The sequence below is a fragment of the Rana temporaria genome, chromosome 11, assembly GCF_905171775.1.
Source record: "Rana temporaria chromosome 11, aRanTem1.1, whole genome shotgun sequence".
Taxonomy (NCBI): domain Eukaryota; kingdom Metazoa; phylum Chordata; class Amphibia; order Anura; family Ranidae; genus Rana; species Rana temporaria.
Window position 1 is genome coordinate 41,067,489 of NC_053499.1, and position 18,919 is coordinate 41,086,407.

Genomic DNA, 18,919 nt, shown 5'->3' on the forward strand with positions numbered 1-18,919 from the left:
CCCCCAAATATATCAAAACAATATTTTCACAAACAAATACACTAAAATCATTATTAGCGGACACAAACCTGTGTGAATTAGCCCTTTTTTAAAGTTTTGAAAAATCTTTAAACTTTTTTGTAAATATAATTTTTTAAAGAATGTTAAAATTTATTAAAATGTATCTTATTTTACAATTTTTTTTTTTATGAGACAGGTAAGCCAGCAGTGCCGTGGGGGGCAGCACCGTGACATGGGGCACAGAGGGGGATCAGAAGCAGGCAGAACGGGAAGGGTGAAGTAATTCTGTAATTGCCCCTCCATCCGACCACAATGATTCCTTCTGCTGTCCGGGCCCCACTGTTTGCCCGGGCCCCCTACAGGAGGGCTGGTGGTCCCCCCCCTATCAGCGGCCCTGGTTATGAGTGATAGGTTGCATGAGTTTTTAAAAACACGACCCAACTCCTATTCTGATTATTCACTCTTTTAGCCCTCTAAATGTTGGCAAAGAGAAGACGAGAAGCAGTTCACAAACTGGCCCTTCAGCCCAAACAGGAGTGGGTAAGGACTACATGCTCTGTCAGATATGTATTGTTTGTAACACCACTGGGGAGAGTTCCTATAACTTCCTGTCCTGGTGACAGGGTACCCATCGCTCCCAACTGTCCCTGATTTTGAGGGACTGTCCCTGATTTGGAACAATGTCCCTCTGTTCCTCGTTCCCCCTCGTTTGTCCCTCATTTAGGTTTGATTTATATAGTTGTATATAAAATTCACTTTTTATCTTTCAAAAGTGTTTCCCAGTGCTAAACCTTTCATCTAATTTCAAAATTGCTGCATTTGTACATTTTAAAGGGGTTGTACACCCTGTACAACCACTTTTCCCTACAGGTAAGCTTTTAAGCCTTACCTGTAGGCACTACAGTGCCTTGCGAAAGTGTTCGGCCCCCTTGAACTTTGCGACCTTTTGCCACATTTCAGGCTTCAAACATAAAGATATAAAACTGTATTTTTTTTGGAAGAATCAACAACAAGTGGGACACAATCATGAAGTGGAACGAAATTTATTGGATATTTCAAACTTTTTTAACAAATAAAACTGAAAAATTGGGCGTGCAAAATTATTCAGCCCCCTTAAGTTAATACTTTGTAGCGCCACCTTTTACTGCGATTACAGCTGTAAGTCGCTTGGGGTATGTCTCTATCAGTTTTGCACATCGAGAGACTAAAATTTTTGCCCATTCCTCCTTGCAAAACAGCTCGAGCTCAGTGAGGTTGGATGGAGAGCGTTTGTGAACAGCAGTTTTCAGTTCTTTCCACAGATTCTCGATTGGATTCAGGTCTGGACTTTGACTTGGCCATTCTAGCACCTGGATATGTTTATTTGTGAACCATTCCATTGTAGATTTTGCTTTATGTTTTGGATCATTGTCTTGTTGGAAGACAAATCTCCGTCCCAGTGTCAGGTCTTTTGCAGACTCCATCAGGTTTTCTTCCAGAATGGTCCTGTATTTGGCTCCATCCATCTTCCCATCAATTTTAACCATCTTCCCTGTCCCTGCTGAAGAAAAGTAGGCCCAAACCATGATGCTGCCACCACCATGTTTCACAGTGGGGATGGTGTGTTCAGGGTGATGAGCTGTGTTGCTTTTACGCCAAACATAACGTTTTGCATTGTTGCCAAAAAGTTTGATTTTGGTTTCATCTGACCAGAGCACCTTCTTCCACATGTTTGGTGTGTCTCCCAGGTGGCTTGTGGCAAACTTTAAACAACACTTTTTATGGATATCTTTAAGAAATGGCTTTCTTCTTGCCACTCTTCCATAAAGGCCAGATTTGTGCAGTATACAGGGACTGATTGTTGTCCTATGGACAGAGTCTCCCACCTCAGCTGTAGATCTCTGCAGTTCATCCAGAGTGATCATGGGCCTCTTGGCTGCATCTCTGATCAGTCTTCTCCTTGTATGAGCTGAAAGTTTAGAGGGACGGCCAGGTCTTCGTAGATTTGCAGTGGTCTGATACTCCTATTTCAATATTATCGCTTGCACAGTGCTCCTTTGGATGTTTAAAGCTTGGGAAATCTTTTTGTATCCAAATCCGGCTTTAAAATTCTCCACAACAGTATCTCGGACCTGCCTGGTGTGTTCCTTGTTCTTCATGATGCTCTCTGCGCTTTAAATGGACCTCTGAGACTATCACAGTGCAGGTGCATTTATAGGGAGACTTGATTACACACAGGTGGATTCTATTTATCCTCATTAGTCATTTAGGTCAACATTGGATCATTCAGAGATCCTCACTGAACTTCTGGAGAGAGTTTGCTGCACTGAAAGTAAAGGGGCTGAATAATTTTGCACGCCCAATTTTTCAGTTTTTTATTTGTTAAAAAAGTTTGAAATATCCAATAAATTTCGTTCCACTTCATGATTGTGTCCCACTTGTTGATTCTTCAAAAAAAATTACAGTTTTATATCTTTATGTTTGAAGCCTGAAATGTGGCAAAAGGTCGCAAAGTTCAAGGGGGCCGAATACTTTCGCAAGGCACTGTAGAAATATCTCTTAAACCTCTACGGTTTAGGAGATATTCACACTGAAGGAAGGGCACGATCCGTGACGTTTCTATAGTGCCCTTGCCGTAACTGTGGGCTCCCGAGCGCATGCACGGGAGTGACGTCACACAACTCCGGCCAATAGCAGAGCCGGAGTCCACAGCCCCGGAAGGAAGAGGGGTTAAAGATGGACGCGATGAGAGAGAGGGGACATCGCTGATATCGTGGGCTTATTCTGCAGGTAAGTGGCACATAATGGGCTACTATGCGATGCATAGTAGTCCATTATGTTTTTACTTTTCAGGGATCAAAGAGGAACTAAAACCCACCAGGGTTTACTTCCTCTTTAAAAGCCAATATAAAGGAATACTAGTGGTTAAAAAAAAAGTCCTTTTGGATTGAATTAACCTTTTTTTTGGTTAATTCTCCTTTAAGGGGGTGTGGCAGGGGGCGTGTCCTTTCCCTACAAACGTTTGTTAGTAGGTGTCCCTCATTCCCATCTCACAATGTTGGGAGGTCTGTGTATCACAGGACATAAGGAGATCTCACTAATGGGGACAGAAACAAAAATGCCTCTACCTAATAGAGTGGGAAAAATGAGAAAATCTCCTAAATTTGTATAGGAGTTTGTGTGTCCGGTCCCTGTGACACCTTCAGTACTGTGCGAAAGTTTTAGGCAAGTGTGAATTTTTTTGTGCGCACGCCTATGTTTGTTGTTATTTAACCGCTTATGGACCAGCCACTGCAGTTATACTGCGGCAGGTTGGCTCTGCTGCGAGAACCATCGTAGCTGTACGTCGTTTGCTTTAAGTGGGCTAGCAGGCACGCTGCAGCACAGGGGTGCCTATGTTTGTGACCGGCGGTCATGATGACCACCGCCCGTGAGCGATTGCGGGCACGGGAGGCAGAACAGGGACGTGTGTGTGTGTGTGTGTAAACACACAAATCCCTGTTTTGTTGCGTGAGGAAAGGCAGATTGTGAGTTCCCAATAGCTAGGAACCACTATCTGTCATTTCCTCTAGGTCAGTCCCATCCCCCTACAGTTAGAAACACACACTAGGGAACACAATTAACCCCTTGATCGCCCCTAGTGTTAACCCCTTCCCCGCCAGTGAAATTTTTACAGTAATCAGTGCATTTTTATATCACTAATTGCTGTATAAATACCAATGGTCCCAAAAATGTGTCAAAAGGGCCTGATCTGTCCGCCATAATGTTGCAGTCCCGATAAAAATCGCAGATCGCCGCCATTACTAGTAAAAAAAAAAATACAAAAAAAAAATACTATAAATCTATCCCCTATTTTGTAGACACTTTAACTTTTGCGCAAACCAATCAATATACGCTTATTGCGATTTTTTATTACCAAAAATATGTAGAAGAATACATATTGGCCTAAACTGAGAAAAAATTTGCTTTTTTTAAAACAAATTGGGGATATTTATTATAGCAAAAAGTACAAAAGATTGTGTTTTTTTTTTTCAAAATTGTCGCTCTTTTCTTTGTTTATAACGCAAAAAATTTAAATCGCAGAGATGATCAAATACAACCAAAATAAAGCTCTATTTGTGGGAAAAAAAGGACATCAATTTTGTTTGGGTACAACATCGCAGTGTCGAATTGCAAAAAATGGCCTGGTCATTGAGCAGCCAATTCTTCTGGAGCTGAAGTGGTTAATGTGTGTCTATCTATTTGTCAGAATTATAGATGTGTGGGAAGTGGAAAAAAAAATAAACATTTATACTCACCTATATGTCTGCAGCATATATTTTATTTATTTAAATGATACTTGCCAGAGACACTTACAACACTCACCATGCTCTTGTTACTTAACCCGCTTCCCGCCCGGCCCATAGTAATATGACAGCCGCAGGGACCTTTCGTCCCTCTGGGCGGCCGTCATATGACGTCCTGGGATTCTCGCAGTGTGGAGCGCGCGTGCTCTCCACATTGCTGGGGTCCCGATGCGCGTGCCCGGTGGCTGCGATGTCTGCCATGTACCCGCGATTGCTCGTCACAGAGCCAGGGACGTGGATCTCTGTGTGTAAACACAGAGATCCACGTCCAGGGCTGTCTTAATAAGAGGGCACACCTGGGCACTGCCCAGGGGCCCCAGCTGCATAGGGGGGCCCTGCACTTTCCCCAAAGCAGGTGGTACTTGAGCCCATGAAATTGGGGGCCCCGTGATGGCACTGAGAGTGATAGATGCAAAGGGGAGACTTTCTGCCTCCTACCTACTTAATGTCTGTTTACCTGCACTGTCATCATTGTAGGGGCCCCAGAGTATTACTTTGCCCAGGAGCCCATGATGCTATTAAGATGGCCCTGTCCACGTCCTGTCAGGGAGAGAAGACCAATGGTGTGTCCTTTGTACATTGGGACACCGATTGGTCTCCTCCTCTTGTGAGTCCCCTCCCCCCACAGTAAGAATCACTCCCTAGGGAGCACATTAACCCCTTGATCGCACCCTAGTGTTAAACCCTTCCCTGCCAGTCACATTTATACAGTAATCAGTACATATTTATAGCACTGTTCGCTGTATAAATGTGAATGGTCCCAAAATAGTGTCAAAAGTGTCTGATGTGTCCGCCGCAATATCGCAGTCCTGACAAAAATCGCAGATCGCCACCATTACTAGTAAAAAAAATAAAATAAAAATAAATGTCATAAATCTATCCCCTCTTTTGTAGGTGCTATAACTTTTGTGCAAACCAATCAATAAACGCTTATTGCGTTTTTTTTTTTTTTTTTTACCAAAAATATGTAGAAGAATACGTATAGGCCTAAAATGAGAAAAAATATACATTTAAAAAAAAAAAATTGGGATATTTATTATAGCAAAAAGTAAAAAATATTGGGCTAGATTCAGGTACGATATACGCCGTCGTATCTCTGAGTTGTGGCGTCGTATCTATGCGCCTGATTCTTAGAATCAGTTACGCATAGATTTGACTAAGATTCGACCGGCGTAAGTCTCTTACGCCGTCGTATCTTAGTTGCAATTTTACGCTGGCCGCTAGGTGGCGCTTCCGTCGATTTACGCAAGGAATATGCTAATTAGGTAGATACGCCGATTCACAAACGTACGTACGCCCGGCGCATTTTTTTACGTCGTTAACGTTAGGCTTTTTCCGGCGTAAGGTTACTCCTGCTATATCAGGCGTACGCAATGTTAAGTATGGACGTCGTTCCCACGTCGAATTTTGAAATTTTTACGTCGTTTGCGTAAGTCGTTCGCGAATAGGGCTGTACGTAAGTTACGTTCACGTCTAAAGCATTGCCGATTTGCGACGAAATTTGGAGCATGCGCACTGGGATTCTTTCACGAATGGCGCATGCGGCGTTCGTAAAAAACGTCAAATACGTGGGGTCATGTTTTATTTACATAAAACACGCCCACCTCTTCAGAATTTGAATTCGGCGCGCTTACGCCGGCAGATTTACGCTACGCCGCCGCAACTTACGGAGCAAGTGCATTGTGAATACTGCACTTGCCTCTCTAAATTGCGGCGGCGTAGCGTAAATACCATACGCTACGCCCGCAGAACATTACGCAGGGCTACCTGAATCTAGCCCATTGTTTTTTTTTTCAAAATTTTTGCACTTTTTTGTTTATAGCGCAAAAAATAGAAACTGCAGAGATAATAAAATACGACCAAAATAAAGCTCTATTTGTGGGGGGAAAAAGGACGTCAATTGTGTTTGGGAGCCACGTCACACGACCGCGCAATTGTCATTCAAAGCGTGACAGTGCCGAAAGCTGAAAATTGGCCTGGGCAGGAAGGGGGTGAAAATGCCTGGTATTGAAGTGGTTAAAGTGGACCTTCATCCCAGAACGAAACAAATGATTTCCACGTGGCTCCAGTCCCCTCTCTCTCCCACAATTGGATAAAAGGTTTATTTTTTGTGTAAGTGCTTTTAACTTTTTTTTGTGTTGCAACACAGCATTTCTTCCTTCCTTACCGAGGCGAGAATTCTGTTTTGCTCGTTTCCACGTGTAAGCAGATGTGAACAGCTCTGCCTGACTTTTGGGACCCGGCACAGATCTTTGCACCTGCATGTGCGAAAACGGCTCGGTCTGTGATAAATGCTCGTCTATGATTGTCTACACATGTGCTGAGAAACTCAGGGCCAGATTCTCGTAGACTGGCGTAAAACAGCGGCGGCGTAACGTATCTCATTTACGTTACGTGGCCGCAAGTTTTACGGGCAAGTGCTTGATTCACAAAGCACTTGCCTGTAAAGTTGCGGCGGCGTAGCGTAAATTCTCCGGCGCAAGCCCGCCTAATTCAAATGATCCAGGTAGGGGGCGTGGATCATTTAAATTAGGGGCGTTCCCACGCCAATCGTACTGCGCATGCGCCGTCCCTAAAATTTCCCGACGTGCATTGCGCTAAATGACGTCGCATGGACGTCATTGGTTTCGACGTTAACGTAAATGGCGTCCAACCCCATTCACGGACGACTTACGCAAACGACGTACTTTTTTAAATTTTGACGCGGGAACGACGGCCATACTTAACATTGGTTGCCCCTCATATAGCAGGGGCAACTTTACGCGTTTGCAAAGGCTACAGAAACGTCGTAAATTCTCTGCGTCGACCGCGCGTACGTTTGGGAATCTCGCGTAAATAGCTAATTTGCATAGACGACAGGGAAAACGACGAGGCGACACCTAGCGGCGGGAAAAAAAATTGCATTTAAGATCTGACAGCGTAAGAGCCTTTTATAATTACATTTTTTACGATTCTTGATTTCCGATCATATCTGATTATTGAATTATTAAACAAATAATTGTACAGGATACAAAATGCCCAGTACTGTAAACAATCCCTAAGACCCCTTTCACACTGGAGGTGTTTTTCATGCGCTTTAGCGCTAAAAATAGTGGCTGTAAAGCGCCTGAAAAAAGCCTCATCTGCAATCCCAGTGTGAGAGCCCGAGTGCTTTCACACTGGGGCGCTGCGCTGTCAGGACGTCAAAAAAAGTCCTGCAAGCAGCTTCTTTGAGGCGCTTTAGGAGCAGTGTATACACCGCTCCTAAAGCACCCCATCCCATTAAAAATCAATAGGAACCACCTGCAAAGTGCCTCGGCAGCAGCACTTTGTGGGTGCTTTAAACCCTTTATTCAGCTGCTAGCGGGGGTTAAAAGCACCCTGAGATCCCCCGAAAAACGCTGGTAAAGCGCAACTAGTTTTAGCGGCGCTTTATCAGTGTTTTTCAGGTGCTGGCAGTGTGAAAGGGGTCTAAGACCCAGTGCCGATCCTGACCTCCCTGTGGCCCTAAGCAAAATAAAATGTCACATTAAAGTTGAGAAGCGGGGGGAGGGGGTCTGCGCTGCCAACAGTGACATGTCACATTAAAGATTAAGGTTGAGAAGCGGAGGGCGGGGGTGTTCTGCCATCTTACATTAAAGTGAGAAGCGGGGGGTGCTGACTTCTTACCTCTTCTCCCATGCAGCCAGCGCTTTGAGACGCGGGGTGAGGGGCCGAAAATGACTTCTCACCAGGCGGGCCTCTAGTAATTTTGGGGGCCCTCCGCAGCTTTGCGGGGCCCTAAGCGGCTTGCATAGTGAGCCTATAGGGCGGATCGGCCCTGCTAAGACCCCTTTCACACTGAAGGCGTTTTTCAGGCTCTTTATTGCTAAAAATAGCGTCTGTAAAGCATCTGAAAAAAGCCTCATCTGCAATCCCAGTGTGAAAGCCCTAGTGTTTTCACACTGGGGCGCTGCGCTGGCAGGACGTCCAAAAAAGTCCTGCAAGCAGCTTCTTTGAGGTGCTTTAAGAGCGGTGAATAAGCCGCTCCTAAAGCGCCCCTGCCCATTAAAATCAATGGTGCATCGCCTGCAAAGCGGCGTCGCAGTAGCACTTTGCGGGCACTTTTAACCCTTTATTTGGCCGCTAGCGGGGGTTAAAAGCTCCCGAAAAGCACCACATAAACTACGGTAAAGCGCCGCTTTACCCCTGACGCCCGGGCGCTGGCAGTGAGAAAGGGCTATAATAAAACCCCTTTCACACGGGCAACGCTCCGTTTTAGCAGTGATTTACCTTTGTTTTTCGGATGCTAGCGGCCGAAGAAAGGGTTAAATGTGTCCGAAAAGTGCCGATGCCAAATCGCTTTGCAGGCGCTTCGGCAGCAGTGACCATTCATTTCAATGGGCGGGGGCGGTGGAGGAGCGGTGTGTAAACCGCTCCTAAACCGCTCAAAATTTGCTAAAGCGTGAAAGGGGTCTAAAGCAATATATATTTTCCATCCTGCTCTAGAAAACTATTATTACATGCAATTAATAGAATATATTTTTGTACGATAATTGATTTTTAGATTGATTATTGAATTATTATACAAAACACGCAGTCCTATTAACAATCTCTATTAAGGCAATTTATAGTTCCCCTCTGCTCTTCAAAACTATTATTGCGGGTATTAACTGAATGCATACCTCCCAACTTTCTAAGATGGGAATGAGTGACACCTATCAGCAAAAGTATGTAGGCATAGGACACACCCCTTGCCACGCCCCCTTAAAGGAGAATTGTACAAAAAAATAAGATTGGTTAAATCCACACATGCTTTTTTTACCACTACTATTTCTTTATATTGGCTTTTGGAATTTACAAATGCAGCCATTTAGAAATCAGATGAAAGGTTTAGCACTGGGAAACACTTTTTGATAGATTATGGGCCAGATTCAGATAGATCAGCGGATCTTTAGATCCGCGTAACCTATGTGATTTAAGATCCGCTGCCGCAAGTTTTAGAGGCAAGTGGCTAATTCACAAAACACTTACCTCCAAACTTGCGGCGGCGGATCGTAATTCCTCCGGCGGAATTCAAATTCCGCGGCTAGGGGGAGTGTACTATTCAAATCAGGCGCGTCCCCGCGCCGATCCAATAGCGCATGCGCCGTCCGGAAATTTTCCCAGCGTGCATTGCTCCAAATGACGTCGCAACGACGTCATTGGTTTCGACGCTTACGTAAATGACGTCCATCCGTATTCGCGAACGACTTACGCAAACAACGTAAAAAATTCAAATTTCGTCGTGGGAACGACGGCCATACCTAACATTGGCTGCGCCTCATAGAAGCAGGGCTAACTATGCGCCGGGAAAACCCTTACGTAAACGTCGTAAAAACACTGCGTCTGGCCCGCGTACGTTCGAGAATTGGCGTATTTCGCTGATTTACATATTCTCTGCGTAAATCAGCGAGAACGCCCCCAGCGGCCATTTTTAAATTGCAGTTAAGATCCGACGGTGTAACACACTTACACCTGTCGGATCTTAGGCATATCTATGCGTAACTGATTCTATGAATCAGTCGCATAGATACGACCGAGCGCAGTCAGAGATACGACGGAGTATCAGGAGATACACCGTCGTATCTCTTTGAGAATCTGGCCCAAAAAGTGCATTTTATATACATCTATATAGATCAGACCAAAATGAGGAGAATGAGGGACAGAGGGACATTGCTCCAAATCAGGGACAGTCCCTCGAAATCAGGGACAGTTGGGAGGTATGCTGAATGCAATTAAAAGAATATCATTTTTTTTTTACGATAGTTGATTTTCGATTGATTATTACATTATTATACAAAGCTCCCAGTACTGTTATCGATCACTACTAAAGCAATATCTATTTTCCTTCTTGCTCTAGGATTATTCTATGTGGTGAGATCTGTCGGCACAGGGAACGCAGACAATAAAACTGATTAGATCCTCTCTCTGGCCGGCTGCTTGTAAAAGTGATTTTTTTTTTTCACTAGCTTTCGGAAAAGGAACTGAAATTTGCATTCACTTCTATCCAAAAATGTCCCTTGGGTGTGTCACATGATAATCATGTGACGTAGCAGCCAGTGTACACTGCTGCAATGGGAAACAGATGGAGGTCATGTGACCAGATCCATGTGTAGGGGGGTTAGGAGCTACTATACAATTCACTGATCACCCAGCGCAGCAAAGGGCTCTCTGCATGTTGCATGCAAACAAATGCTGAATACACACGCTGCTAACCATGTAGGTATGTTTATTCAATCAATGAACGTATTTTCATATATGGAGGTACTAATATGTTTTATTTATTTTTCCAGCTTATCTGCATGATCTGTCAGTTGATTTCCTTGTTCCTGCACTTGTGTGTGTGTGTAGCCCCCTCTTCCTCCCGTCCTCTCCCCCCGTCCACCCTCGCTCCCTGCAGCTGGAAGTGTTTCCTCTGTGTGCCGCAGAGAGGGGGGGTGGGAGGAAGTGACAGGCGGGAGACACACACATACTTATGTGGGATGCACTGAAACTCTACGGTGCAACATCAGCTCTCTCCGCCAACATCTGTACCCTCTCCGCATTCGGCATTTCTCATCCATCCCGTTTTCATCTCTTCAACTTCCACCTCCATCTTTTACTTGCGTCCGTCCGACCTTCGCTAACCCCTTTTCTGGATGTCCCCTCCCTGAGACAGCCTGGAGGAGAGAGTGTCGGCTGGAGGGATGTGGACAGGAGGGTAAGATCAATGTAAATTGTGTTCCGTTAATGCAGGACATCTGTGCGCTCTTCTGCGACCCAAATAATGACCGAGCGTTCTGTACCGGAGTGGCGCAGATAGCTCACGTAACCGATCGGCTAGGCTTGTGTTCACTTCAGAATCCAGTTAATAAGTTTAGTGATGGAAGAAGCAGTGGACTTTAGAATGCCACAGACTATGGAGGAGCAATTTGTGTCGCTCAGGACACTCAAAATAGCCGTGAACTGCTAACCATTTTAGATTGAAGAATTCCAGCTTTTGCAAAGAAAGAAAAATGCATGTATTATTTTTTTGCATTGGCGCCTGAAAAGAATTGCAGCTGGGTTCAGTAGATCGCAGGTAGACTCTTCCTCTTCAGGTCTGTGGATAGGGATGAGTAAGGATGAGCTCTGGCGCGTTCGCATAGTACACGTGCAGAGCCCACCAGGAAGTCTGCACGGCGCTGCGCTAATCACAGTCAGGGAGACATTGTCCCGATGCTCAGCTGCAGGGATCGTGAAATGTCTCCTTGGCTGTGATTAGCGTAGCGCCGTGCACACTTCCTGGCGGGCTCTGCACGTGTACTATGCGAACACGCCAGAGCTCATCCTTAGGGATGAGGTCCGGCGTGTTCGCACACTCCATCTGCAAAGCCCGCCAGGAAGTCGGCACTGCGCTGCGCTAATCACAGGCAGTGAGACATTGTCCCGATGCTCGGCTGCAGGGAACGTGAAATGTCTCCCTGGCTGTGATTAGCGCAGCGCCGTGCACACTTTCTGGCGGGCTCTGCATGTGTACTATGCGAACACGCCAGAGCTCATCCTTAGGCATTAGGGCCGGCGTGTTCGCACACTCCATCTGCAGAGCCCGCCAGCAAGACGTCACTGCGCTGCGCTAATCATAGGCAGTGCGACATTGGGGGTTATTTACGAAAGGCAAATCCACTTTGCACTACAAGTGCAAACTGTGGGGCAGATCCACAAAGATCTGCCCCGGCGCATCGTATCTGAGATACGCTACGCCGCCGTACCTTACCTGGCTTTAAATCGAATCCATAAAGATTTCGCGCTGTAAGGTAGTGTATCTCAAGAGGCGTAACGGCGTGGAATTCAAATGCGGCGAGTAGGGGGCGTGTTTCATTTAAACTAAGCGTGTCCCCGCACCGAACGAACTGCGCATGCTCCGTTCCTAAATTTCCCTCCGTGCATTGCGCTAAATGACGTCGCAAGAACGTCATTGTTTTGACGTGGACGTAAATTACGTCCATCCCGATTCACAGACGACTTACGCAAACGAAAACATTTTTCTAAAATTAAACGCGGGAACGACGGCCATACTTAACATAGCAGGTGTAACTATAGGCCACGAAATAACAGCTTTAACTATACGCCAGAAAAAGCCGAACGGAAACGACGTAAGAGAATGCGACGGCCGCTCGTACGTTCGTGGATCGTCGGAAATAGCTAATTTGCATATTCGACTCGGAAAACGACGTGAACGGCACCCAGCGGACGCCGAAGAATTGCATCTTAGATCCGAAGGCGTACGAAGACGTACTCCTGTCGGATCTAACCCAGATGCCGTCGTATCTTGTTTTGAGGATTCAAAACAGAGATACGACGCAGGTAATTTGAAAGTACGCCGGCGTATCAGTTGATACGCCGGCGTACTCGCTCTGTGGATCTGCCCCTGTAAGTGCAAGGAAAATAAAAAACAGCATTTTAGCTTTCACATGATTGGATAATAAAATCAACAGAGCTTCCCCTCATTTTAGATCTACCCCTCCAATTTACAGCGACTGCACATCCAAGTGCACTTTTCACTTGTAGTTTGCATTTGTAGTGCAAAGTGGATTTGCCTTTTGTAAATAACCCCCATTGTCCCGGTGCGCGGCTGCAGAGATCGGGAAATGTCTCACTGCCTGTGATTAGCGCAGTGCCGACTTCCTAGCGGGCTCTGCACGTGGAGCGTGCGAACACGTCGGAACTCATCCCTATCTGTGCACCATCAGTTAGGGCAGTGATAGACGTTTCACTGCATTGTAAAACACCTGTCACTGCAAGGACAAACCGAAAACAATTGTTTTACGTGGGTCCCATTCACACACCTGTTTGGGATTCACCCGGACAGTTCAGGTTTGGAATCATGCGTCCGGGTTTCAGACTGTCTGAGACCCGGACACATGACTCAGACTGGCCTATGGGTTCCCAGCAGGATTGCTGGCTGCAGTTGTCTAAGCTGAGAGTGTCTGTTACACTCTCTTTCACACTGCCCAAAGCCAGCACTATCAATCCCCCCCCCAAACACACAGATGGGAGAGGATAGAGGGCTCGATCTGCACCTCTTTCTCCCACCCCTATCCCTCTGTGTCTGCCCACACTCCAATCCTCAGGGCTGGGATGAGAGGTGCCGACTGCCGAGGGGTGAGAGAGCTCACCAGCCATCTCTGTCTGTGAATGAAGTCTCCGCCTCCCCCCCCCCTTTTCCCTTCGGCCTCTAAGCGAGTATGCTAAGGTGAATCGGGGTTCTCAGAGCACCCCTTTACACCAAACGCCACAGTGTTCCCCCTTAAGTCCTCTCTATACACCAGAGCAACCCTTATGTTAGAGTCCCCAGAGTTCTCCCTCACATCAGAGTCTGCAGAGTCCTCCCTTACAGTGCAGGGAAACTATGCAAGTTCAGGTGTAAAAAAAAAAGAAGGGAACTCTGCATATTCAGATTTAAAAGGGAAACTCTGTGGACTCTGATGTAAAGGGGGACTCTTTTAACTTCAATATGCTTAAAAATGTTATTTAATAACAACATCTATGCATAGTTTATCAATGCATACTATGAAAAAAAATTGCAGTGCGACGCTGAAGTGTTCGGGTTTGACATGGAAAAAAAGTGGCAACCCTAACTGCAATGCAGCCCAGATCTGCGCTAGGATTTAGACATGCTGTATATTATTGCAGAGCACTGTACAGAATCATAGTTTTGTACAGCAGTGCAGTTCATTGAGCTGCTGTACAGCGCCATGAATGAAGTGTACGTTTTGTACAGTTCAAATAAAGTTTGCTCAAAACACAAAAAAAATTGAGTCCTGTGATGCACTGAATTGCTTACTACAGTAAGGTGACCAGATTTTTAAAATGAAATCCGGGGACATATTTTTTCTTTACTAGTAATGGCGGCAATCGGCGACTCTCTGCCCGTCGCCGCCCGTCTCACAGCCTCTCAAGTCTTACTCTTCGGGCCCCTGGCTACTACTGGATGGGGAGCGGAGGAAGATCACTCCGCCAGGGAAGGCAAGGAGATAGACAGGTGGCTGGCCAGGACTTGAGTCAAGGCAGAAGAACATGTGAGAGGAGCTAAATGGGCATGCGCCCGAAACTGAAGAAATATTCCCTCCGCTCTGACCAGCACATGATCATCAGAAAGGGGCACAGATAATGGGAAAAATACAACCCCCCTATGCTAGTAGGCACGGCGAAGCGGGGGGGGGGGGGGGGGGTGTAATTAAAAAAAAATTATTTTAATTCTGCACTGATTGTCTTTGAAATTGCCCCTGCCCCCTAATAAATCCAATCTGGGGACAAAACATGGGACAGACTTGGTCCGGGGACAGTGTCCTCAATCAGGGGACTGTCCCCTGAAACTGGGGATGTCTGGTCACCCTATACTACAGTGCCCCCTAGTGCAGTCGGAAGAAGACACGATCATTTTTTCAGCATGAAAAAAAAACTTTGTTTTTCAGCATGTTTAAAAAATGACTTTTTTCCAACTTCATCATTAAAACGACGTAGCCCACACACCATCGTTTTTAAAAAATGATCTAGCAAAGCGCGGTGACGTACAACACTTACGACGGCACTATAAAGAGGAGGTTCCATTCGCCTTTGGGCTGCTTTAGCTGATTCCATGTTAGACCCCTTTCAGACTGAGGAGTTTTTCAGGCGGTACAGCGATAAAAATTGCGCTGCTATACCGCCTGAAAAACTCCTGCCCAGCAACCTCAATGTGAAAGCCCGAGGGCTTTCACACTGAGGCGATGCGCTGGCGGGAGAGGCATCTTTGGAGCGGTGAGAGGAGCGGCATGTATACCGCTCCTTCCCATTGAAAACAATGGGAAACCGCGGCAATGCCGCCCTCAATGCGCCTCTGCAGAGGCGCATTGCAGGCGGTATTAACCCTTTATCGGCCGCTAGCGGGGGTTAATACCGCACCGCTAGCGGCCGATTCCCGCGCTGGTGGGAGAGGCATCTTTGGAGCGGTGAGAGGAGCGGCATGTATACCACTCCTTCACCGCTCCTTCCCATTGAAAACAATAGGAAACCGCGGCAATACCGCCCGCAATGCGCCTCTGCGGTATAACGCAGTTTTTTTTAGCGGCGTTATACCGCCACCGCGGCTCCCGCCCCAATCTGAAAGGGGCCTTAGTAAAAGACAATTTGCGCTTTTTTTGTCTGTTACAGCGTGATGAATGTGCTTACTCCATTATGAACGGTAGTTTTACCAGAACGAGCGCTCCCGTCTCATAACTTGCTTCTGAGCATGCGCAGGTTTTAAACGTCGTTTTAGCCCACACACGATCATTTTTTACAACCCGAAAAACGACATAGTTTAAAACGACGTTAAAAAATGCAGCATGTTAGAATTTTTTTTTGTCGTTTTTTCAGAACCCGAAAAATGATGTGAAGCCCACACACGATCATTTTAAATGACGTTTTTGAAAAACTACGTTTTTTTCATGCTGAAAAATTATCCTGTGTACGCGGCATTAGTCTCATTTTTGTAGGTTTGCTGGTATGAGAGAGAGAGAGTGTGTATGTGAATATTTTCATTATTGTTGTTGATATTCCAGGATGATTGTACTACATAATTCGGAATCCCAAATGATATAGATTGTGTTAGTCATTGCATGAATTGCTCATTGATTGAGGATGTCGATCGCTAGCTTAGCATTCTATGTGAATGACAGGAAACTTCATTCATAGTCCGTTTCCTGGCGGCAGTGATATTAGCTTTCTTTCTGCATTCTCCACTTGTCTTGATTATTTTTAAAGTCACAGTTTTTTTTTAAAAGTCAGATCCATTTCCTCGATATATTGCTCCCATCAGACTTGGTTTCTTGTGTTTTCACACAGGCAGGCTCCTGTCCTGGATGGGGGTCCACAGCTTCAGCGCTCACCCCCTTTTGAGGATTGGTCTACATCCCCTAAACCTGAAACTTCAAGATCAGTTCCTGAGCGAGGTATGGAGAAGCCTACCTATGATTTATCTCGGCTACGCAGCTCCTCTGTGGAGATCAGGGAGAAGGGATCAGAGATCCTGAGAGAGGAGCTGCTCAAGGCTCAAAAGGTAATTGTATGTGTCATGTAATTATCAATGTCTTCTGTATTGGTTACTGGGCTGGTGCAATGATTTTAGGCTACACAGGTGAAGGTGCATTTTTCTGACCCCCTGCCTGACACCCCCTTCTGCGCTGGTACCTCGTACGTGTTGCGCTCATAATGTTGAAATTGCCTGCCACTGTTACGGAGGGGGGGGGGGGGGGTCTGGGCTAAGCATTTGCCAGAGAACACATGTGAATATGCCCTTCATTTTTTTTTTTTTTTTTTTTTTTATTATTATATTTCTCCTTTTTACAGTTTATTTTTTTTACAATTTTTTTTGTTTTTGTTTTTTTACAATACTGTTGGGGGGGGAACTTTGGTGAAATATCAGGGGTTTAAAGAGGGAGTTCACCCTAAAAATAACGTTTAACCTTAGATTCATGCTCATTTTTGTTTAGGGGAATCGGCTAGTATTTTTAAAATCGAAGCTGTACTTACCGTTTTAGAGAGCGATCTTCTCCGCCGCTTCCGGGTATGGGCTGCGGGACTGGGCATTCCTATTTTGATTGACAGGCTTCCGACGGTCGCATCCATCGCGTCACGAGTAGCCGAAAGAAGCCGAACGTCGGTGCGGCGCTATACTGCGCCTGCGCACCGACGTTCGGCTACTTTCGGAAAATCGTGACGCGATGGATGCGACCGTCGAAAGCCTGTCGGAAGACTGTCAATCAAAATAGGAACGCCCAGTCCCACAGCCCATACCCGGAAGCGGCGGAGAAGATTGCTCTCTACAGCGGTAAGTACAGTTTCGATTAAAAAAAAAAAATTGGCCGATTCCCCTAGACAAAATGAGCAGGAATCTAAGGTTAAAAAGTTGTATGTCCGGGTGAACCCCCGCTTTAAGTAGACAAATGGTTTCTCACTTTTGAGACATAGAAAGGAACTGAGAAAGGAGATTCCCCAATCCCTTTCTCTGCAGCCTCAGCTGCACTGGACAGTGAATGAATGGGAAGTGCTCTGTGCTAAGCAGCTTCCTGTTGATTTACAAACTGAAGCGAATGAACACAGTGAGTGAAGGGCCAGTAAATTACATATTTACTGTCCCCCCCGCTCACTATTCTGAAAGCAGCAGCTGCCGGCAAGAGAGGAGAGAAGGGAAGGTGGAGGAGCAGAGGGCACACAGGGTGATCTACCTGCTCACAATCCCCCCCATCTTCACCCCAGTTGTTGACAAAGTAAATGCCTACTGGGGCCCCACCACCTCGACACGCAGCTGGGTTTAGCTCTAACCCACTGCCAGGGCTCCGTTCACATTGCTCAAAGGATCCGAGCCGATCATGTGCGCGAGCAAGTGGCACCAAGATCTGCAGATCGCTGGAGGGACTCCCTTTACAAATCCCCAGAAAGTGGCTGGGGATTGTCAATCAATATAGATCTAGTTGAGTATTAATTATTTGGTAACAGAGGTGAAAAAAATAATTCAGATGAACTGAGATTCAGCTTAATTTTGAGGCACCTAAATTATATCCGTAAACTGTTTCAGATCCACACTATTAGCTGGATTCAAATAGACCGCTGCATCTTTGCGGCGGCGTAGTGTATCCTATTTATACTACGCCGCCGTAAGTTAGCTAGGCAAGTACTGTATTCACAAAGCACTTGCCTACTAAGTTACGGCGGCGTTGCGTAAATGGGGCCGGCGTAAGCACGCCTAATTCAAATTAGGCTGAGGGGGCGTGTTTTATGTTAATGGGGGTGACCTGACGTGATTGACGTTTTTTACGAACGGCGCATGCGCCGTCCGTGTACATATCCCAGTGTGCATTGCGGCAAAGTACGCCTCAAGGACGTATTGGTTTCGACGTGGACGTAAATTACGTCCAGCCCTATTCACGGACGACTTACGCAAACGACGTAAAATTTACAAATTTCGACGCGGGAACGACGGCCATACTTAACATTTCTAGTCCAGCTATTTGATGGAATAACTTTACGCCTGAAAATGCCTTACGTAAACGGCGTATCTTTACTGCGACGGGCAAGCGTACGTTCGTGAATAGGCGTATCTAGTGATCTACATATTCTACGCCGAACGCAATGGAAGCGCCACCTAGCGGCCAGCCTAAATATTGCACCCTAAGATACGATGGCGCAAGCCGTCGTATCTTAGAAAGGTTTAAGTGTATCTCTGTTTGAGAATACACTTAAACTTAGGTCGGCGCAGATTCCGAGTTAGGTCGGCGTATCTACTGATACGCTGGCCTAACTCTTACTGAATCTAGCTATATAAGTGCTGGTTCACACAGGGGCAACCCAACTTACTACCTGGAAATTATCACCAGTATCACATAAGGGTATTATGTAAAATGTCTCTGATTTCCTTCTGGTCTGTGTTCAGGTCTATGTGACTGGGAGTGAAGTCTCTGCACCTAGTTGGCCCACATCTCATGTAAATGGGTTTCAAAATCCCAGCGGACCCTTGTGTAACTACACAGTCTGCACAAATGGTGTATCCACCCCTGGCTATTTACTGTTTTAAGAAAAGAAAATGAAACCGGCACGCTTCTCTTGGAAAACTA

General features: G+C 46.0%; 1 protein-coding gene across 4 annotated transcripts in view; it reads left to right on the forward strand.

The window, feature by feature from the left end:
• Positions 1-10,347: 10,347 nt before the first annotated feature.
• RAB3IL1 (RAB3A interacting protein like 1) overlaps positions 10,348-18,919 on the forward strand; it is a 58,361-nt gene continuing 49,789 nt past the window's right edge. For 2 of the 4 annotated variants that reach the window (XM_040328414.1, XM_040328416.1), the window contains exons 1-2: positions 10,756-11,025; positions 16,152-16,365. In XM_040328414.1, the coding sequence (XP_040184348.1) occupies positions 11,012-11,025; positions 16,152-16,365 (228 nt within the window). In that variant the 5' untranslated portion in view covers positions 10,756-11,011. Of the gene's footprint in view, positions 10,549-10,755; positions 11,026-16,151; positions 16,366-18,919 lie in introns of those variants that run through there. The other 2 variants (XM_040328415.1, XM_040328417.1) reach the window with 2 other exon arrangements.